Source organism: Poeciliopsis prolifica, unplaced genomic scaffold, assembly GCF_027474105.1.
Source record: "Poeciliopsis prolifica strain line A6 unplaced genomic scaffold, Auburn_PproV2 SCAFFOLD036, whole genome shotgun sequence".
NCBI classification, from domain to species: Eukaryota; Metazoa; Chordata; class Actinopteri; order Cyprinodontiformes; family Poeciliidae; genus Poeciliopsis; species Poeciliopsis prolifica.
Window position 1 is genome coordinate 185,274 of NW_026562411.1, and position 22,560 is coordinate 207,833.

Here is a 22,560-nt window from a genome sequence, read left to right on the forward strand (position 1 = left end):
TCTGTGGTCAACAGTTTGTGAAATGTGCCTCGTCGGCCCATCACCACAGAGTCAGACCATGAATCCGCCATTTTCCCCGCCCTGCAGCCAATGATTGGCTGCCAATCATCTTCATAGATGCTTGAAGCTGTGACTTCACTCCAATACGCTGCCTGTTACTTATGAACATCAATACTTATCACCTGTAAAACAGAGGACATGTCTGGTTACAGCTTTGGGCATCTTTTTCTTCTTCTTCTTCTTGGGTTTTATGTTGGGTTACTTCCGTAGTTATTGAGCACGGCGCCCTCTAGGGGACATGGGGAATTGCTTTGCTTTGCGTTCCCTCAATACGTTTTGCGTTCCCTGGCAATATGCTTGCTGCAATATTTGTTGGTCTTTTTTGTATACAGTCACAAATGTCCATTTAAAATGTTGTGATATATACAATGTATATATTTCACACCCAAATGTATAATTTTATTGTGAAGGGGAGAAGGTGAGGTGAGAAGACACCAACGCCGCCGCCGCCACGCCACTGCCGCCGCCGCCATGCCGCCGCCATGCCGCCGCCACGCCACTGCCGCCGCCGCCATGCCGCCGCCATGCCGCCGCCATGCCGCCGCCACGCCACTGCCGCCGCCGCCATGCCACCGCCACGCCACTGCCGCCGCCGCCACGCCACTGCCGCCGCCGCCATGCCAACGCCGCCACCGCCCCGCGGACTGAAAGCCGCTCCGGGTGAAAACCTGCTTTGTGCTGAACCACAAAGGCCCGGCTGGTTTCAGCCTGGGCCCAACAGCTACAGGAGCCAGGTCCCCCTCCCCCACTCGTTGCTGTCCATTAGCAGCACAGTGTGTGTCGGGGGGCAGGAGTGGAGAACAAACAACAACAAACAAAAGACCAAAGTGGAGCAAGGAGCAGGGGCAGAGCTTCTGTGTGAAATAATTGCGAGAACCATTTCAAACAGATGTCCGTTTGGACTTGGCTCTGGACTCGTGTCTCTGTTAAATATAGTGATTTGATTGGAAAACAGGCGCCGCAAAGCGGGCCGCCGGCCAGGCAGAGCATTCGAGGGGTTGCTAATGACCCCAGGGGTCACGGGGTCACCGGAGTAAAAGCAGATCAGAGAGGATGTGGAGCCGGCGGCCATAAATCCGGCCGCTTCTCTCAGGAAGCCGTCGCTTTCAGCTCAGCGCCGTAATTAAAATCCAATCACAATCGTCACTTTGTTGCCCCAGAGTGAAGGTTATAATTCATCGCTGGCAGACGCAGATGGGGCCAAGGGTCACTCCGGCTGGTGGCCGCAGGGAATTCTGGGAAACATCTTGTCTGACATGAGAAAAACTCAAAGATTTGGTTCAGCAGCTTTTCAGCAGCTTTTCAGTTTACCTGTTGAAGTTCAGCCTGAGATTCAGGAATCTCTTCAGAAAGCATCGAGATCCTGCAGCTGCATATCCTGACCGGACCGCAGAAACGGACTGGACCGCAGGACCGTTTGTAAAGCTGCTTGGTGGCGACCCGGTCCGGTCCGGTTCAACTCAGTTCAAAGTTGAACTCAGTTCAAAGTCTCATCTTATGAGACTGAGTTTTAACTTTAATGAGTTGATTCTCATTTGGTTCTGAATATTTCTGAGGCATTTTGTCTTCAAAGCGTTTGATAAGAAGAATGAAATCAGAAAGTTTCACTGGCTGAACGTTTCGCTACATTAATTTTTCCATGAGCTCCTCTAAGCTGGACTTGCAGATTTGTTGCTTGCTGATCATTTATGTGGCAAAAACAAACATTATTTTTACATCATCTAATAAGTTATGTGAAACTTCTCCAATTAAAATGATCTGAAGGCTCAGAATCAACCTGGTACCAGGACCGGTACCGGTACTGGTACCGGTACTGGTCCACATTCTCAGGAGAGAAAGACTCACCTGGTGTAATTTACAGTTTTAGCTATTGGAGTAAGAGAAAGTAATTTAATCAAAGAATGTTTTCCAGCTTTAGAGCTGCATTGATCCAGTTTTCTTCCTGGTTATTGATCTGTAAAGATCCTGACCTGCTGATTTGGATTTTGGCCAATACCAATTGTTTTCTGAAGCAATAAAGTCGGTTAATATTCAACAGTGGGCTGAATATTAACTGTAATGTTCAGGTCTGACCTTCTCACTGCAGAGGCTGATTTATAAACTTTTGCTGACCAAGATAAGATCAGCTTCAAGAGTTTTAGTCGATCCCCCAAAATGAAGGAAATCAGTGGCAATAAATGTATCCAATACGATACATGCATATAAGATATAATGTAAACATCACTGTCAGAGATTCAATATGTTCAGCAAGTGAAGGATCTAATCATTGGTCTGTTGATAGCAGCCAGTTAGCAGAGACAGAGGGCCCCATTCGGGCCCCATGAAGGCGCGGGCCGGCCCTGCACAGTTCCACCTCCCGTCCTTTGGGAAACCCACGGAAAGCAGAGCAAAGTGTGGGAGGAAGCCAGAAACCCGGAGAGGGAGAACAGGGAAACCACTGAGCAACCCGACGACACTCTCCATGTTGAACTTATGATGCTGGATTAGGATTAATTCAACTCAACTAGGAATCTGGATCAGTTCTGCTGAAATAACCCAGTTTCATGTGGAAATGAGGGTTTATCACCACTGAGCTAATGGCGCCATCTTATGGGCAACAGGAAAAGCTTTCAAACTGAAAATATCACGTGTGGAGACGTTTCCTCCCAGCTGCCACTGCCGATCCAAACTTCTTCTCAGCACAGATTTGGTTCCTTTCAAAAGCTCTGATTGGGATATTTTATGCATCTTTTTAAAACGCCAAAGAAACACATGCAGTTTGGACAAAATCACAATTCATCATAATAAAAGTTAAAAAGTAAGAATTCATGTAGAACTCAAACGTTTCATTGTTCATTCAGCATTTCCAACGTGTGCAAACATATAAATGAATCGGATCACAAAACATGACAATCAGAGAATCACAAAGTCATATGAAGAATCGTCCCTCAGTGCAGGAGACGAGCCGAGCTGAAGGTCCAAAGCTGACGCCGATCAGAGACCCGGCCGTTTAGCAGCAACAGCAGAAATCATCTGGGATTATGGCCACAGACACCATCTGATGCGTTTTAGCAATACTTATATTTTCCTGGTAATCTGCATCCCTTTTCATCATTGCTTTCTAACTGACAGGTTTTTCAGTGGTTTGGTGACGGTGTGGAATCAGACGCAGATTGAGTTCAGAGCATCTCTTTAACTCTGAGCTTCAGTGTCCAGAGCAAGTGGAGCCCAGAGAGAACCAGGCTCCGAAAGCTTCAGCATGTCCACTAATCCGGTTTCAGGACATCCCAGTCACTTCCAGCTCAGATTTGGGAAGCAGGTTTCCACCCGAATGCAAACCCGGTTCACTGAATGCTTGACCCTAAGACCTCTGACCTTCTTCTTCTCTAGTTACCATCCTATGACTAGTTACCATCCTATGACTGGTTAGCATCATATGACTAGCTAGCATCATATGACTAGTTACCATCCTATGACTGGTTAGCATCATATGACTAGTTACTATCATATGACTGGTTAGCATCATATGACTAGTTAGCATCATATGACTGGTTAGCATCATATGACTAGTTACTATCATATGACTGGTTAGCATCATATGACTAGTTACTATCATATGACTGGTTAGCATCATATGACTGATTAGCATCATATGACTGGTTAGCATCATATGACTAGCTAGCATCATATGACTAGTTACCATCATATGACTAGTTACTATCATATGACTGGTTAGCATCATATGACTAGTTACCATCCTATGACTGGTTAGCATCATATGACTGGTTAGCATCATATGACTAGTTACCATCATATGACTGGTTACCATCCTATGACTAGTTACCATCCTATGACTGGTTAGCATCATATGACTAGTTACTATCATATGACTGGTTAGCATCATATGACTAGTTAGCATCATATGACTGGTTAGCATCATATGACTAGTTACTATCATATGACTGGTTAGCATCATATGACTAGTTACTATCATATGACTGGTTAGCATCCTATGACTGGTTAGCATCATATGACTGGTTAGCATCATATGACTAGTTACTATCATATGACTGGTTAGCATCCTATGACTGGTTAGCATCATATGACTGGTTAGCATCATATGACTAGCTAGCATCATATGACTAGTTACCATCATATGACTAGTTACTATCATATGACTGGTTAGCATCATATGACTAGTTACCATCCTATGACTGGTTAGCATCATATGACTAGCTAGCATCATATGACTAGTTACCATCCTATGACTGGTTAGCATCATATGACTAGTTACTATCATATGACTGGTTAGCATCATATGACTAGTTACCATCATATGACTGGTTAGCATCCTATGACTGGTTAGCATCATATGACTAGTTACTATCCTATGACTGGTTAGCATCATATGACTAGTTACCATCCTATGACTGGTTAGCATCATATGACTAGTTACTATCATATGACTGGTTAGCATCATATGACTAGTTACCATCCTATGACTGGTTAGCATCATATGACTAGTTACCATCATATGACTGGTTAGCATCCTATGACTGGTTAGCATCATATGACTAGTTACTATCCTATGACTGGTTAGCATCATATGACTAGTTACTATCATATGACTGGTTAGCATCATATGACTAGTTACCATCCTATGACTGGTTAGCATCATATGACTAGTTACCATCATATGACTGGTTAGCATCCTATGACTGGTTAGCATCATATGACTAGTTACTATCATATGACTGGTTAGCATCATATGACTGGTTAGCATCCTATGACTGGTTAGCATCATATGACTAGTTACCATCATATGACTGGTTAGCATCATATGACTAGTTACCATCATATGACTGGTTAGCATCATATGACTAGTTACCATCATATGACTAGTTACCAGGCCAGTTAACCTGGAGCCTTGAGTTGTGCTCTTTATCATCTGCGTTCTTGCGGAGCTAACATCACTTCTGGTGATGTTAGCAGGTTTCTGCTGCTGCCTCCGTCTCTGATGTGGAGAGACTTTGATTGTTGTGATTCAGTTTCTTTGGTCTTTGTGCTGTAAGTGTGGAAGATGTTTTCTCCACAGATGGCAGATTGAGCTTCGATCTCAACTTCATTCGCAGACCTGTCAGCAGATATTTCTGTTCAGAACCTCAACAAATGGAGACGCTTTGATGCACATTTGAGTTGCATCCTGTACATCGGACACATTATTATTATTTTTCTTAAATAGTTTAGTATTGACTTTAGTTGAATGATTTTGTGTTTAATATACTTTAGCGTATTGATGATTCCTTTTTGTAATTAATTTGGTTTTGTTCATTGGTGGCTCTTGGACCGTCTATAAATAGGCTGGATTGCCGCAGTTTGGCAGCTGCCGCCCGCCCTGCCGCCCGCCCTGCCATCTTTCAGCCCGCCCTGCCGCCCGCCCTGCCGCCCGCCCTGCCATCTTTCAGCCCGCCCTGCCGCTCGCCCTGCCGCCACCTAGAATGCGTCCTGACGAGGCGCGCACGTTTCCAGCGGCTGCAGGCCGCATGTCGTCCAGCCTGCTGTTGGGTATTTTTGTTAGTTGTTTGTTTTTGGGTCATTTTGTCCTGGTGAGACGGGTTGTCCTGTTTTTGACTCTTTTGTTTCAGTAGATTATTGTCCTTTGGTAGCAGGGGCTTGACGGCCCTGTGTCGGGTCGGCCCCCTGCTGCTCCGTTTTCACCAGATCCACCTTTCTGTTGATACTTTTGGAATGTTTTATTTTTTTGGGACTTGGCGAAAGGAGGATATTTAATTCTCCTTTTTTTCCTTCACAGGAAGGAAATGTCTAATGTGAAACCCGACCAGCTGGTCCCAAAGCCACATGGAGGTTCCTCACATGAGAAGCGAGTGGTTTCTGTGCTTCAGCCTGAATCTGACTAAACTGGGTCCAATAGAACCTATTGGGTCCAAAGGTTTCAATCTTTATGGACTAAATGGAACCACAAATGGACTGTTTCGACAGATGCTCCAATCGGGCTGGTGGGATTACATTTGGACCCGTTGGGTTCTGTTGGACTGTACGGATTGTGAAAATGTTTTCCAGGTATCGATTGGAATGTCGGTCATTTCTCCAGGTGACGAGTTTTTATCCGACATCTCTGGGTGAAGAAGCTCATCTCGGCGCCTCACCTTCCCTTCACGGTGTTGAAGAGCCGGATGCCGTCAGCCGGACCGCATATCTGGGTCAGATCCTCTCTGCTCATCCTCAACAGGTCTGCTCCTAAAACGCGAGCAAAAGCTACAAGTTCTTCTCTGACAGATCCAGCAGCGTCCGCTCCTCCAGGTACAGGGCGTGGTAACCGCACACAGGAAGCCGACTTCAACCAGACCACACACAGCAAGGCAACCCGCAGGACCCGATCCACCGGAACCGACCTGCCTCAAGCTTTACAGACGTATCAGAATCTGACCTGCTGACAGATATTCAGAACCAATCAGAAACAGGCCATTGATTGGAGCCTCTCTAACATTCAGCTCCTGACTGAAGGACAACAAAACGAAAATCATGTTTTGTTTTCTCAGGTTCTGTTGGGCCGCTTCCAGCCAACACAAGTGTCTGTCCTGCTGCTCATCGTTTGGTTGGATGGATGGGTGGTTGGATGGTTGGTTGGTTGGTTGGTTGGTGGTGGTTGGTTGGTTGGTTGGTTGGTTGGTTAGTTGGATGGATGGTTGGTTTGATGGTTGGTTGGTTGGTTGGATGGATCGATGGTTGGATGGTTGGTTGGTTAGTTGGATGGATGGATGGTTGGTTTGATGGTTGGTTGGTTGGTTGGATGGATGGTTGGTTTGATGGTTGGTTGGTTGGATGGATGGTTGGTTGGTTGGATGGTTGGTTGGATGGATGGATGGATGGTTGGTTGGTTTGATGGTTGGTTGGATGGATGGTTGGAAAGATGGTTGGTTGGATGGTTGGTTGGATGGATGGATGGATGGATGGATGGTTGGTTGGTTGGCAGGATGGTTGGTTGGTTTGTTGGATGGATGGTTGGTTGGATGGATGGTTGGTTGGTTGGTTGGTTGGTTGGTTGAATGGATGGTTGGTCGGTTGGTTGGATGGTTGGTTGGCTGGATGGATGGGTCGGTGGGTTGGTTGGATGGATGGTTGGTCGGTGGGTTGGATGGTTGGTTGGTTGGATGGATGGTTGCTTGGATGGATGGTGGTTGGTTGGATGGATGGATGTTGGTTGGTTGGTGGTTGGATGGTTCGTAGGTCGGTCGGTCGGTCGGTTGGATGGATGGATGGTGGTTGGTTGATGATGGTTGGTTGGTTGGTTGGATGGATGGTTGGTTGGTTGGTTGGTTGGTTGGTTGGTTGGTTGGTTGGATGGTTGCTTGGATGGATGGTTGGTTGGTTGGATGGATGGATGTTGGTTGGTTGGTTGGTTGGATGGTTCGTAGGTCGGTCGGTCGGTCGGTTGGATGGATGGTTGGTTTGGTGGTTGGATGGATGGTTGGTTGGTTGGTTGGTTGGATGGATGGTTGGTTTGATGGTTGGTTGGTTGGATGGATGGTTGGTTTGAGGATTGGTTGGTTGGATGGATGGTTAGTTGGATGGTTGGTTGGTTGGTTGGTTGGTTGGTTGGTTGGGGTCGGTCGGTCGGTGGTCGGATGGTTGGTTGGTTGGTGGTTGGTTGGATGGATGGTTGGTTGGTTGGATGGTTGGTCGGTTGGTTGGATGGTTGGTGGCTGGATGGGTGGTCGGTTGGTTGGATGGATGGTTGGTCGGTGGGTTGGTGTGGTGGTTGGATGGTTGGTTGGATGGATGGTTGGTTGGTTGGTTGGTTGGTTGGTTGGTTGGTTGGTTGGATGGTTGCTTGGATGGTTGGTTGGATGGTTGGTTGGATGGATGGTTGGTCGGTGGGTTGGATGGTTGGTGGGTTGGATGGTGGTGGTGTTGGTTGGTTGGTTGGTTGGTTGGATGGTTGGTCGGTGGGTTGGATGGTTGGTGGGTTGGATGGTTGGTTGGTTGGTTGGTCGGTTGGTTGGTTGGTTGGTTGGTTGGTTGGATGGTTGCTTGGATGGATGGTTGGTTGGTTGGATGGATGGATGGTTGGTTGGTTGGCAGGATGGTTGGTTGGTTTGTTGGATGGATGGTTGGTTGGATGGATGGTTGGTTGGTTGGTTGGATGGTTGGTTGGCTGGATGGATGGTCGGTTGGTTGGTTGGTTGGATGGATGGTTGGTCGGTGGGTTGGATGGTTGGTTGGTTGGATGGATGGTTGCTTGGATGGATGGTTGGTTGGTTGGATGGATGGATGTTGGTTGGTGGTTGGTTGGATGGTTCGTAGGTCGGTCGGTCGGTCGGTCGGTCGGTTGGATGGATGGATGGTTGGTTGGTTGGATGGATGGTTGGTTGGTGGTTGGATGGATGGTTGGTTGGTTGGTTGGTTGGTTGGTTGGTTGGTGGTTGGATGGTTGCTTGGATGGATGGTTGGTTGGTTGGATGGATGGATGTTGGTTGGTTGCTTGGATGGTTGGTTGGATGGTTGGTTGGATGGATGGTTGGTCGGTGGGTTGGATGGTTGGTGGGTTGGATGGTTGGTTGGTTGGTTGGTCGGTTGGTTGGTTGGTTGGTTGGATGGTTGGTCGGTGGGTTGGATTGGTTGGTGGGTTGGATGGTTGGTTGGTTGGTCGGTGGTTGGTTGGTTGGTTGGTTGGTTGGTTGGATGGTTGCTTGGATGGATGGTTGGTTGGTTGGATGGATGGATGGTTGGTGGTTGGCAGGATGGTTGGTTGGTTTGTTGGATGGATGGTTGGTTGGATGGATGGTTGGTTGGTTGGTTGGTTGAATGGATGGTTGGTCGGTTGGTTGGATGGTTGGTTGGCTGGATGGATGGTCGGTTGGTTGGATGGATGGTTGGTGGGTTGGGTGGTTGGATGTTGGTTTGGTTGATGGATGGTTGCTTGGATGGATGGTTGGTTGGTGGATGGATGGATGGATGTTGGTTGGTTGGTTGGTTGGATGGTTCGTAGGTCGGTCGGTCGGTTGGATGGATGGATGGTTGGTTGGTTGGATGGATGGTTGGTTGGTTGGTTGGATGGATGGATGTTGGTCGTTGGTTGGTTGGTTGGTTGGTTGGATGGTTGCTTGGATGGATGGTTGGTTGGTTGGATGGATGGATGTTGGTTGGTTGGTTGGATGGTTCGTAGGTCGGTCGGTCGGTCGGTAGGTTGGATGGATGGTTGGTTGGTTGGTTGGATGGATGGTTGGTGGTTGGATGGATGGTTGGTTTGATGGTGGTTGGTGGATGGATGGTTGGTTTGAGGATTGGTTGGTTGGATGGATGGTTAGTTGGATGGTTGGTTGGTTGGTTGGTTGGTCCGTCGGTCGGTCGGTGGGTCGGATGGATGGTTGGTTGGTTGGTTGGTTGGTTGGATGGATGGTTGGTTGGTTGGATGGATGGTTGGTCGGTTGGTTGGATGGTTGGTTGGCTGGATGGATGGTCGGTTGGTTGGTTGGTTGGATGGATGGTTGGATGGTTGGTGGTTGGTTGGTTGGTTGGATGGTTGCTTGGATGGTTGGTGGGATGGTTGGTTGGATGGATGTTGGTTGGTGGGTTGGATGGTGGTGGGTTGGATGGTTGGTTGGTTGGTTGGTTGGTCGGTTGGTTGGTTGGTTGTTGGATGGTTGCTTGGATGGATGGTTGGTTGGTTGGATGGATGGATGTTGGTTGGTTGGTTGGTTGGATGGTTCGTAGGTTGGTCGGTCGGTCGGTCGGTTGGATGGATGGTTGGTTGGTTGGTTGGATGGATGGTTGGTTGGTTGGTTGGATGGATGGTTGGTTTGATGGTTGGTTGGATGGATGGTTGGTTTGAGGATTGGTTGGTTGGATGGATGGTTAGTTGGATGGTTGGTTGGTTGGTTGGTTGGTCCGTCGGTCGGTCGGTGGGTCGGATGGATGGTTGGTTGTTGGTTGGTTGGATGGATGGTTGTTGGTTGGATGGATGGTTGGTTTGATTGTTGGTTGGTTGGATGGTTGGTTTGTTGGTTTGGTTGGTTGGTTGGATGGTTGGTTGGTTGGTTGGTTGGATGGTCGGTCGGTCGGTCGGATGGATGGTTGGTGGTTGGTTGGATGGATGGATGGATGGTTGGTTGGTTGGATGGATGGTTGGTTGGATGGTGGTTTGATGGTTGGTTGGTTGGATGGATGGTTGTTTGATGGATGGTTGGTTGGATGGATGGTTGGTCGGTTGTTGGGTTGGTTGGATGGAGGTTGGTCGGTTGGTTGGTTGGATGGATGGTTGGTTTGAGGATTGGTTGGTTGGATGGATGGTTAGTTGGATGGTTGGTTGGTTGGTTGGTTGGTTGGTCCGTCGGTCGGTCGGTGGGTCGGATGGATGGTTGGTTGGTTGGTTGGTTGGATGGATGGTTGGTTGGTGGATGGATGGTTGGTTTGATTGTTGGTTGGTTGGTTGGTTGGATGGTTGGTTGGTTGGATGGTTGGTCGGTCGGTCGGTCGGATGGATGGTTGGTTGGTTGGATGGATGGATGGATGGATGGTTGGTTGGTTGGATGGATGGTTGGTTGGTTGGATGGTTGGTTTGATGGTTGGTTGGTTGGATGGATGGTTGGTTTGATGGATGGTTGGTTGGATGGATGGTTGGTCGGTTGGTTGGATGGTTGGTTGGATGGATGGTTGGTCGGTTGGTAGGTTGGTTGGTTGGTTGGTTGGATGGAGGGTTGGTTGGTGGATGGATGGATTGATGTGGTTGGTTGGTTGGATGGTTGGTAGGTCGGTCGGTCGGTTGGATGGATGGTTGGTTGGTTGGATGGTTGGTAGGTCGGTCGGTTGGATGGATGGTTGGTTGGTTCGTTGGATGGATGGTGGGTTTGATGGTTGGTTGGTTGGATGGTTGGTTTGATGGTTGGTTGGTTGGATGGATGGTTGGTTTGATGGATGGTTGGTTGGATGGTTGGTCGGTTGCTTGGATGGTTGGTTGGTTGGATGGATGGTTGGTCAGTTGGTAGGTTGGTTGGTTGGTTGGTTGGATGGAGGGGGTTGGTTGGATGGATGGATGTGGTTGGTTGGTTGGTTGGATGGATGGATGGATGGTTGGTTGTTCGTTGGATGGATGGTGGGTTTGATGGTTGGTTGGTTGGATGGTTGGTTTGATGGTTGGTTGGATGGATGGTTGGTTGGTTGGATGGATGGTTAGTTGGATGGTTGGTTGGTTGGTTGGTTGGTTGGTCCGTCGGTCGGGTGGGTCGGATGGATGGTTGGTTGGTTGGTTGGTTGGATGGATGGTTGGTTGGTTGGATGGATGGTTGGTTTGATTGTTGGTTGGTTGGATGGATGGTTGGTTGGTTGGTTGGTTGGTTGGATGTTGGTTGGTTGGTTGGTTGGATGGTTGGTCGGTCGGTCGGATGGATGGTTGGTTGGTTGGTTGGATGGATGGATGATGGATGGTTGGTTGGTTGGATGGTTGGTTGGTTGGATGGTTGGTTTGATGGTTGGTTGGTTGGATGGATGGTTGGTTTGATGGATGGTTGGTTGGATGATGGTTGGTCGGTTGGTTGGTGGTTGGTTGGATGGATGGTTGGTCGGTTGGTTGGTTGGTTGGTTGGATGGAGGGTTGGTTGGTTGGATGGATGGATGTTGGTTGGTTGGTTGGTTGGATGGATGGTTGGTAGGTCGGTCGGTCGGTCGGTTGGATGGATGGTTGGTGGTTCGTTGGATGGATGGTGGGTTTGATGGTTGGTTGGTTGGATGGTTGGTTTGATGGTTGGTTGGTTGGATGGATGGTTGTTTGATGGATGGTTGGTTGGATGGATGGTTGGTCGGTTGCTTGGATGGTTGGTTGGTTGGATGGATGGTTGGTCAGTTGGTAGGTTGGTTGGTTGGTTGGTTGGTTGGATGGAGGGTTGGTTGGTTGGATGGATGGATGTTGGTTGGTTGGTTGGTTGGTTGATTTGTTGGTTGGTTGGATGGTTGGTAGGTCGGTCGGTCGGTCGGTCGGTCGGTTGGATGGATGGTTGGTTGGTTGGTTGGTTGGATGGATGGATGGATGGTTGGTTCGTTGGATGGATGGTGGGTTTGATGGTTGGTTGGTTGGATGGTTGGTTTGATGGTTGGTTGGATGGATGGTTGGTTGGTTGGATGGATGGATGGTTGATTGGTTTGATGGTTGGTTGGTTGGATGGATGGTTGGAAAGATGGTTGGTTGGATGGTTGGTTGGATGGATGGATGGTTGGTTGGTTGGTTGGTTGGTTGGTTGGATGGATGGTTGGTTTGATGGTTGGTTGGATGGATGGTTGGTTGGTTGGTTGGATGGATGGTTGGTTGGTTGGATGGATGGTTGGTCGGTAGGTTGGATGGTTGGTTGGTTGGATGGATGGTTGGTCGGTTGGTTGGATGGATGGTTGGTCGGTTGGTTGGATGGTTGGTTGGTTGGATGGATGGTTGGTCGGTTGGTTGGTTGGTTGGATGGTTGCTTGGATGGATGGTTGGTTGGTTTGATGGTTGGTTGGTTTGAGGATTGGTTGGATGGTTGGTTGGTTGGTTGGTTGGTTGGTTTGAGGATTGGTTGGATGGATGGTTGGTTTGAGGATTGGTTGGATGGTTGGTTGGTTGGTTGGTGGTTGTTGGTTGGTTGGTTGGTTGGTTGGTTGGTTGGTTGGATGGTTGGTTGGTTGGTTGGTTAGTTGGTTGGTCGGTCGGTTGGTCGGATGGATGGTGGGTTGGTTGGTTGGATGGATGGTTGGTTGGTTGGATGGTTGGTTTGATGGTTGGTTGGTTGGATGGATGGTTGGTTTGATGGATGGTTGGTTGGATGGATGGATGGTTTGTTGGTTGGTTGGTTGGATGGTTGGTTGGTTGGATGGTTGGTTGGATGGATGGATGGATGAATGGATGGTTGGTTGGTTGGTTGGTTGGTTGGATGGATGGTTGGTTGGTTGGTTGGATGGATGGTTGGGTGGTTGGATGGTTGGTTTGATGGTTGGTTGGTTGGTTGGTTGGATGGTTGGTTGGTTTGATGGATGGTTGGTTGGTTGGATGGATGGATGGATGGATGGATGGATGGATGGTTGGTTGGTTGGTTGGATGGTTGGTTTGATGGATGGTTGGTTGGATGGTTGGTTTGATGGATGGTTGGTTGGTTGGATGGTTGGTTTGATGGATGGTTGGTTGGTTGGATGGTTGGTTTGATGGATGGTTGGTTGGATGGATGGTTGGTTGGATGGATGGTTGGTTGGTTGGATGGTTGGTTTGATGAATGGTTGGTTGGTTGGATGGTTGGTTTTGATGGATGGTTGGTTGGATGGATGGTTGGTTTGATGGATGGTTGGTTGGTTGGTTGGTTGGTTGGATGGTTGGTTGGTTGGTTGGATGGTTGGTTTGATGGATGGTTGGTTGGTTGGATGGTTGGTTGATGGATGGTTGGTTGGTTGGTTGGATGGTTGGTTTGATGGATGGTTGGTTGGATGGATGGTTGGTTTGATGGATGGTTGGTTGGTTGGATGGTTGGTTTGATGGATGGTTGGTTGGATGGTTGGTTTGATGGATGGTTGGTTGGTTGGTTGTTGGATGGTTTGATGGTTGGTTGGATGGTTGGTTTGATGGATGGTTGGTTGGTTGGATGGTTCGTTTGATGGATGGATGGTTGGTTGGTTGGATGGTTGGTTTGATGGATGGTTGGTTGGTTGGATGGTTGATGGATGGTTGGTTGGTTGGATGGTTCGTTTGATGGATGGATGTTGGTTGGTTGGATGGTTGGTTTGATGGTTGGTTGGATGGTTGGTTTGATGGATGGTTGGTTGGATGGTTGGTTTGATGGATGGTTGGTTGGTTGGTTGGATGGTTGTTTTGATGGATGGATGGATGGTTGGTTTGATGGTTGGTTGGTTTGATGGATGGTTGGTTGGTTAGTTGGATATTCCATCCATCAGTGAGTCAGTCCAGACTCCACTATTGACCAAAGGTCTTGCTTAAATTTGCCTTATATGTGAATAATTTTTTTGGCTTTCAGCCCAGTTACCTCTGACCTTTAGAGATTTCCATCTGAAGGTGGGTGAAGTGATGTTCAGTTGATTTCTCCACTGTACCTGAGAAGCTGGAGAAGAGCCTAGAGAGAGGCGAGAACCTGTGGCGCTGCAGCCACTGCTGAACTTCCTGCGGCGACGACGACGGCAGAAGATGCTACATGTCAAAGAGAAGAAAGTCCTTGAAATGAGTTTTGCCTCCAAACACTGTCCTAAAGGAGACAAGAGAGCAGGATTAACACTGCACACCTCCCAGTTACTCACGTCGGAGCCGCCAGGCATGAACAGCTCCGCCTGCTGCTTCGGAGAACAGTTGCTATGGAAACATGAGGAAGAAAAACACAGGAAGTGATCGACTTCCTGCTTTGGTCTGGACCACTTGCTGCAATCATAACTAAAAGTTCAGTTACTGCATGAAAAGCAGTTTTTTACTTCTGAACAACCAGAACAATAGTACAGCCTGCAACGCCCCCTTCTGGCCCTGTGAGGCATTACTGCAGGAGCCCAGGAGGGAAACACACCTGAAGCCCAAAGGATCCAGTTACTCTGAACGCACCTTCAGTGTTCAGCCAATCAGAGGATGAGTCTGACTTAATGGATCCAACAGAACCACCAGAAGCAGCAGGTCCAACAGGACCTGATGAATACCCTCAAGTTTTTCCTCTTCCTCTGTGTTTCAGACTGAGATGAATCAATGCTGGTTCTGGTTCTGGTTCTGCTGGAGGTTCTGCTGCAGGTTCTGGTTCTGCTGCAGACATTTCCCTCCTGGTTCCTGCAGAACGGCGGCTCGGCGCCTCCGGAACCTTCGACCCGTCTCTCCTGGAGTTCAGGCAACTTTTAGCTTTTTATGCACCTTTGATAGTTTTAGGAGTTTTGGAAAATATACATTTTGGATGTTTTTTTTGTTCTGCATTAGATGCACCGGTTAAGTGCAAGTTTTATATTTCATGTTTTATATTTATCAGCCCAAAGAGGCTGAAGTTCTCACTACGCAGAATTTACAGCCCATCAACCATCCAGTTCCAGCCTTCAGAGGTTTTTGGAACAGAAAACTGTCAAGTTGAAGGAAAATGATGGGATGTTTCTGATGAAAACCGAAAAGCTGATTTAGACCAAAGTAGCTTCATGGCCTAGTCAAAGGCCAGACAACACTCTGGAGGTTTTAATAATTCTGACTCAGGAACGTAAATGCAAACCACACTCAGAATTTAGTTTGTGAAAAATGTTAAAAACTTTGTTTTTCTTCCCCTTGGCGGTTCTGGACTTTTGGACCCGTCAGCTGAACCGGTTTCAGCTTTTATTAAAACATCGTCCTCAGTTAGCGTCAGAAAATCATTTTCTATAGCAATGTGGGTCCAACAGAACCAGACCACAGAACCCAATGGATAAATGGATGATGCTGTTATTGATAAATCATTACAATAAGGAGCCATAACAGAAAAACTAAAATATTTCAATGGGAGCCAGAGAAAACTCCGCCCCTTTATTTGAAAACAAGAACATGAAATAAAGTAAAAAAGTAAAACTTTAAATTCATAAAACACGTAAAGTAACTGATTATGAAACCAATAAACAATAAACCCTGGAAAAAATAAAGACACAAACTGATTAATAAACTATTCCCATTCAATTTCATCTAGTTTTTATTTAATTGAGATATATTAGCTTAGCTCCCAGCTAGCTACTGGAAGCTAGCTGCAAGCTAGCTGGCCATTAGCCCCACCTGCTAGCTTCCAGCAGCTAGCACTCAGTTCATCGGTGATCAATGTCAGATATTTAGTTCTGATACTGAAGTTTTTTCTGGGTTTCAGGGAAAACGTCGACCTCAGACTCAGACATGGCAGACTAAGTTATGTTGACTTGAAGCAGCCAATCAGACGTCAGGATGTGGTGCATGGTAATGCGTCTCTTCCCTCCGCACTAAGCAGAACTCGGCTCTGACTCACCCGTCCGTGAAGCCGCAGGGCGAGGCGAGGCAGCCGGGTGACGGAGCGCTGCTGTTGCTGCTCAGGTTCAAGCTTTCAGGCCACTGGGAGCACTGGGACAAAGGTCAAAGCGCCCAGTTAGGCTTCAGCACAGAACTGTAACGTTGACCAACCAGAACCAGGTGAATTCTGTGATGGGACCAAAAGGTTCCCTGCTGGTTTTACTGGTCCAACATTACAGAAGGTCTCTGTTCCAGTTAAAGCTCAGCCAGGTGAACAGAACCTGTTGGTCCGCTTCGTGTTCAGACACCTTGTGATGATGTCATCTGAGCCCAGCAGCCAATCAGAGAGCGGCTGGTTCTGATCCGTCCAGTGGTGGGCCTCACCTCCTTCAGCTGGGTGGTCTCATGGGACAGCTGGTACTTGTCCCGGTCCTGAGGCGTCTTCCTCTCCATCTTCTCCCGGTCTGTCTTCAGCTTGCGGTCGGCTCCTTTGGGCTTCACAGGACGAGAAAATTGAAGCGTTTGAACGCGGCCGACCGGGCCGACTCGGCAGGTCGGGTACCTTGAAGACCTTGACCTGGCAGCTGGATGAATGAACGTGTTGCACGTATTCCCCGTGGTCGTTGGAGGCGAAGGAGTCCACGTGGATGCGGAATGGGACGCCCTTCTCCCCGCCGTGGTTCCTGGGGGTGAACTCGGTGCTGATGCAGTGGACCTGTGGAGAAACACGGAGTGAGACTAGAGCAGGAAGGCCAAGGAATGCCAAGTAAGGCCAAGGAAGGCCAAGGAATGCCAAGTAAGGCCAAGGAAGGCCAAGGAACGCCAAGGAAGGCCAAGGAACGCCAAGGAAGGCCAAGGAAGGCCAAGGAACGCCAAGGAAGGCCAAGGAACGCCAAGGAAGGCCAAGGAAGGCCAAGGAACGCCAAGGAAGGCCAAGGAACACCAAGGAAGGCCAAGGAACGCCAAGGAAGGCCAAGGAACGCCAAGGAAGGCCAAGGAAGGCCAAGGAAGGCCAAGGAACGCCAAGGAAGGCCAAGGAAGGCCAAGGAAGGCCAAGGAACGCCAAGGAAGGCCAAGGAACGCCAAGGAAGGCCAAGGAAGGCCAAGGAACGCCAAGGAAGGCCAAGGAAGGCCAAGGAAGGCCAAGGAACGCCAAGGAAGGCCAAGGAACGCCAAGGAAGGCCAAGGAAGGCCAAGGAACGCCAAGGAATGCTAAGGAACGCCAAGGAAGGAGGCCGGCAGTAGCATTCTACGGAGGTACCTGGATGAAGATGGAAGCGTTCTTCGAGGGATCCCAGAGGAAGTGGATGGTGTTGAGGTGCAGCGGGTCTGAATGCGGCTCCAGGATCCCGACCGACAGCGGAACGTCTGCAGGAAGGACAGCAGCTCGGTCAGCCGGCCGCAGCCTGAAGGTCCGAACGGACCCAGAGTCCTAAACATCATCATTGGAGTGAAGCAGCAAGTCGACGACTCCAGCAATGACCTGAGAGCAGCAGCCTGGGAGGGGTCAAAGGTCACCCACTGAGCAGCAATGACCTTTAATTCAGGGCTTTTGTTTGGTGGTGGAAATTTAAGGCTCAAGTTGACAAAGTGGGATGAAAACAATAATGAAATAAGCCTGACCCTTGACCCCGACCCAGCGACCCGTTGCTTCCCTGTGCAGCGGAGCTGCAGCGCTGAGCCTGATATCTAAAGGTCGGGGAACCTGTCGGGCTGAGCTCACCTATGTCCAGGATCCGGTCTCCGGGCCGGTTCCACCTCCATCCCTCCAGCTGCTGGTGCTCCATGTACTGCAGCCGGCGGACGTGAAACACGACGCGGACGACGCTCTGCAGAGACGCAGCGGCAGGTTTCAGGCTCAGGATTCATTCAGTCACATCGTCAGCCTCAAAGATGGAGGAGAAATTCACAGGAAGTTCAGCTCCTTTCAGAATAAAGCCAGATTGACTACAATTGTCCAGGACAACGTGACAAAGAGCTGCAGCGCGTCAGCCACAGCCAATCAGCTGCTGAGGTCTCAGGCAGGTGAGGACAGACTGGAGGCTCCGCCCAGATCACCTCCAGGTTGTCCTCCATCCGTCCTCTTTGCCTCAGAACCAGGCTGGTTCTGAGGAACCAGAACCTGCTGATGACATCAGCAGCGTCACCATGCAGTCAGACGTCTCCTGGTTTGCTCAGCTGCCACATGTTTCTACTTCCAGGAAGCAGCGATTGGCAGCCTGGCGACGCGGGAACGTCCCGCAGGTCCGCTCACTCAGAACCGGCCGGACCGGATCGGACCGGACCTGCAGCCCCTCCTCAGGCAGGAGGCGGCCTTCATCACGCAGCTGCAGAGCGGCTGCCGGGTTTTCTCCAGGCTTTCGGGTCGGAGGAACCATCTGATCCACGCGTGGAGAAATCCCGGCAGAGAGGAGCGGAGGACAGGAAAGAGACAGCGCTGAGCCGCCACCGTCCCTGAGACGGGGGACGGTGCGTTCAGGGACCCGCGACAAACATGGAGAAAGAGAAGCTGACAGAACAAACACACAAACATGGAGGCTCACACCTACCTTCACATACCTGCTGCTTCTATCTGAATCCTCCACTAGCTTTCTGTTAAGCAGACGGATTTCATAGGACTGACCTACATTTGAAAACATTAAAGAAAACCTGATTAATATTTAATAAATGGAAAATCAGTCAATCAGAACAGAGGAGATGGAAACTGAATCACTGTAGGAACCCAGAGAGCATGAAGGCCAGGAACCGGTCCAACGGGTCAGAACCAGACGAGCTGAGGCAAGGAGAACCGAGACTGGCCCTGGACCGGGCCTGTTGGACCGGGCCTGTTGGACCGGGCCTGTTGGACCGGGCCTGTTGGACCGGGCCTGTTGGACCGGGCCTGTTGGACCGGACCTGTTGGACCGGGCCTGTTGGACCGGGCCTGTTGGACCGGGCCTGGACCTGCAGGTGGAGACTTCTTCATGGCTGCAGGCTCCTGTCTGCCTTGAGATGCAGATGCAGCCATGGAGTCTCCAGACTCCTGGGGGAACAGAGGAGGAGGTGAAGGTCAGAGGGAACGGACCCGGCTCGTCCGAGGGAACGGACCCGGCTTGTTTCAGCTTCTGTGTGATTCCTGGAATGAGTTTGGGTCCAGTTGGCCCAACAGTTGGAGCAAAACCAATCTGTCCAGCTCTCAGTGAATCAGAGTCTTTAGGAAAATAACGATCGTCGTCCAACTGATCAACATTCTCAACACCTGGAGTCCCGGTCCGGTCCCGGTCCAAAGGGCACTGGAAGCAGGTTCAGGGATTCTGTTCCCTGAAGGTAGAAAACTCTCCAGAACATCAGGACCACCTACAGGGTTCAGGTCTAAGTAAATGGAGGTTCTGGTTCGGACCGGTTGGGGTTCAGCAGAAACCAGACAGAACTGATCACAGACAGGAAGAGGAAACATGTTGGACCCATGAAGTTCTGCAGAACCTGCAGCTCAGTAATCTTTACTCAGATTTCCTGACGGGGTCAGATATATTCATACACCCCAGTCCACATCAACACCAGCAGCTTGACCCGTTTGGACCCAGGAAGAACATCTGGATAAGGATTCAAGTCTGCAGCTGCATGGTGGTGGCAGAATGATGGAGTGGGTCCAGACTCGTTGTACTGGTTTGGTTCTGCTCCAGTTTAAAGCTGTTTCTCTGGGGGTATGTAAATATCTGGACCTGGCTTCTCATTTTTGATCATTTTATTTTTAATAATCAATAGATTCAAGAAAACGGCTGTATGTAAACTTCTGGTCTGACATTTGAACTAAAACATTATTAATGTCAACAAATTAGTTTCCTACCATAATTCAGCAGAAACATTAATGATTGAATATCTAACAGATTAGTTTTTAAGTGTTTCCATTTGAAATCATGTTCAAGTTTTTTCAATTAGAAAAGTGATTATTTATAGTTAATAAAGACTTGGAGCAACAATCATTCAAATTCATTCACTTATTTGCTGATCTGCATTTTAATATTGCATGCAGTTAATGGATCAATCGTCAGCATCATTGATTCCTTCAGTCCTGATCGGATCCGGACGGTACCTTGGTTCAGGTCAGCGTCTCCTCCTGCTGCTTGACGGCCGGAGACGTGGCAGCGCAGAGGACGCAGTGGAAGGACGGGCGCAAGGCGCCGCCGTCCACCCGCAGCCGCGCCTCCTCGGTCCTCAGGAAGGGCGCCAGGGCGTCCCTGGAGGACAAGGTGGAGGAGACAAGGTGGAGGAGACAAGGCTGAAGGAGACAAGACTGGAGGAGACAAGGCTGGAGGAGACAAGGTGGAGGAGATAAGGTGGAGGAGACAAGGCTGGAGGAGACAAGGTGGAGGAGATAAGGTGGAGGAGATAAGGTGGAGGAGACAAGGCTGGAGGAGACAAGGCTGGAGGAGACAAGGTGGAGGAGACAAGGCTGGAGGAGACAAGGCTGAGGAGACAAGGCTGGAGGAGACAAGGTGGAGGAGATAAGGCTGGAGGAGACAAGGCTGGAGGAGACAAGGCTGAAGGAGACAAGGCTGAGGAGATAAGGCTGGAGGAAACAAGGTGGAGGAGATAAGGCTGGAGGAGACAAGGCTGGAGGAGACAAGGCTGGAGGAAACAAGGTGGAGGAGATAAGGTGGAGGAGATAAGGTGGAGGAGACAAGGCTGGAGGAGATAAGGCTGGAGGAAACAAGGTGGAGGAGATAAGGTGGAGGAGATGAGGTGGAGGAGACAAGGCTGGAGGAGACAAGGCTGAGGAGACAAGGTGGAGCAGATAAGGTGGAGGAGACAAGGCTGGAGGAGACAAGGCTGGAGGAGACAAGGCTGGAGGAAACAAGGTGGAGGAGATAAGGTGGAGGAGATAAGGTGGAGGAGACAAGGCTGGAGGAGACAAGGCTGGAGGAGACAAGGTGGAGGAGACAAGGCTGGAGGAGCCAAGGCTGAGGAGACAAGGCTGGAGGAGACAAGGCTGGAGGAGACAAGGCTGAGGAGACAAGGTGGAGGAGATAAGGTGGAGGAGACAAGGCTGGAGGAGACAAGGCTGAGGAGACAAGGTGGAGGAGACAAGGCTGGAGGAAACAAGGTGGAGGAGATAAGGTGGAGGAGACAAGGCTGGAGGAGACAAGGCTGAAGGAGACAAGGCTGAGGAGACAAGGTGGAGGAGATAAGGCTGGAGGAGACAAGGCTGGAGGAGACAAGGCTGGAGGAGACAAGGCTGAGGAGACAAGGCTGGAGGAGACAAGGCTGGAGGAGACAAGGCTGGAGGAGACAAGGCTGGAGGAGATAAGGCTGGAGGAAACAAGGTGGAGGAGATAAGGTGGAGGAGACAAGGCTGGAGGAGACAAGGCTGAGGAGACAAGGTGGAGCAGATAAGGTGGAGGAGACAAGGCTGGAGGAAACAAGGTGGAGGAGATAAGGTGGAGGAGATAAGGTGGAGGAGACAAGGCTGGAGGAGACAAGGTGGAGGAGACAAGGCTGGAGGAGACAAGGCTGAGGAGACAAGGCTGGAGGAGACAAGGCTGGAGGAGACAAGGCTGAGGAGACAAGGTGGAGCAGATAAGGTGGAGGAGACAAGGCTGGAGGAGACAAGGCTGGAGGAAACAAGGTGGAGGAGACAAGGTTGGAGGAGACAAGGCTGAGGAGACAAGGCTGGAGGAGACAAGGCTGGAAGAGACAAGGCTGAGGAGACAAGGTGGAGGAGACAAGGCTGGAGGAGACAAGGCTGGAGGAGACAAGGTGGAGGAGACAAGACTGGAGGAGACAAGGCTGAGGAGACAAGGCTGGAGGAGATAAGGTGGAGGAGACAAGGCTGAGGAGACAAGGTGGAGGAGACAAGGCTGGAGGAGACAAGGCTGGAGGAGACAAGGCTGAGGAGACAAGGCTGGAGGAGACAAGGTGGAGGAGATAAGGTGGAGGAGACAAGGCTGGAGGAGACAAGGCTGAAGGAGACAAGGCTGAGGAGACAAGGTGGAGGAGATAAGGCTGGAGGAGACAAGGCTGGAGGAGACAAGGTGGAGGAGACAAGGCTGGAGGAGACAAGGCTGAAGGAGACAAGGCTGAGGAGACAAGGCTGGAGGAGACAAGGCTGAGGAGACAAGGCTGGAGGAGACAAGGTGGAGGAGATAAGGTGGAGGAGATAAGGTGGAGGAGACAAGGCTGGAGGAGACAAGGCTGGAGGAGACAAGGTGGAGGAGACAAGGCTGGAGGAGACAAGGCTGAGGAGACAAGGCTGGAGGAGACAAGGTGGAGGAGATAAGGCTGGAGGAGACAAGGCTGGAGGAGACAAGGCTGAAGGAGACAAGGCTGAGGAGATAAGGCTGGAGGAAACAAGGTGGAGGAGATAAGGCTGGAGGAGACAAGGCTGGAGGAGACAAGGCTGGAGGAGATAAGGCTGGAGGAAACAAGGTGGAGGAGATAAGGTGGAGGAGATGAGGTGGAGGAGACAAGGCTGGAGGAGACAAGGCTGAGGAGACAAGGTGGAGCAGATAAGGTGGAGGAGACAAGGCTGGAGGAGACAAGGTGGAGGAAACAAGGTGGAGGAGATAAGGTGGAGGAGATAAGGTGGAGGAGACAAG

General features: G+C 49.8%; 1 protein-coding gene across 1 annotated transcript in view; it reads right to left on the bottom strand.

Annotated features, from left to right (window-relative positions):
* Window positions 1-5,531: 5,531 nt before the first annotated feature.
* The window catches only part of tfcp2l1 (transcription factor CP2-like 1), a 32,233-nt gene continuing 15,204 nt past the window's right edge, over window positions 5,532-22,560 (bottom strand). Inside the window, 10 exon segments of the mRNA XM_055052811.1 lie at window positions 5,532-6,297; window positions 14,122-14,215; window positions 14,323-14,374; window positions 16,005-16,096; window positions 16,370-16,480; window positions 16,548-16,700; window positions 17,247-17,353; window positions 17,709-17,814; window positions 18,535-18,634; window positions 20,053-20,243. Coding sequence (XP_054908786.1) covers window positions 6,203-6,297; window positions 14,122-14,215; window positions 14,323-14,374; window positions 16,005-16,096; window positions 16,370-16,480; window positions 16,548-16,700; window positions 17,247-17,353; window positions 17,709-17,814; window positions 18,535-18,634; window positions 20,053-20,243 — 1,101 coding nt within the window. The 3' untranslated portion in view covers window positions 5,532-6,202.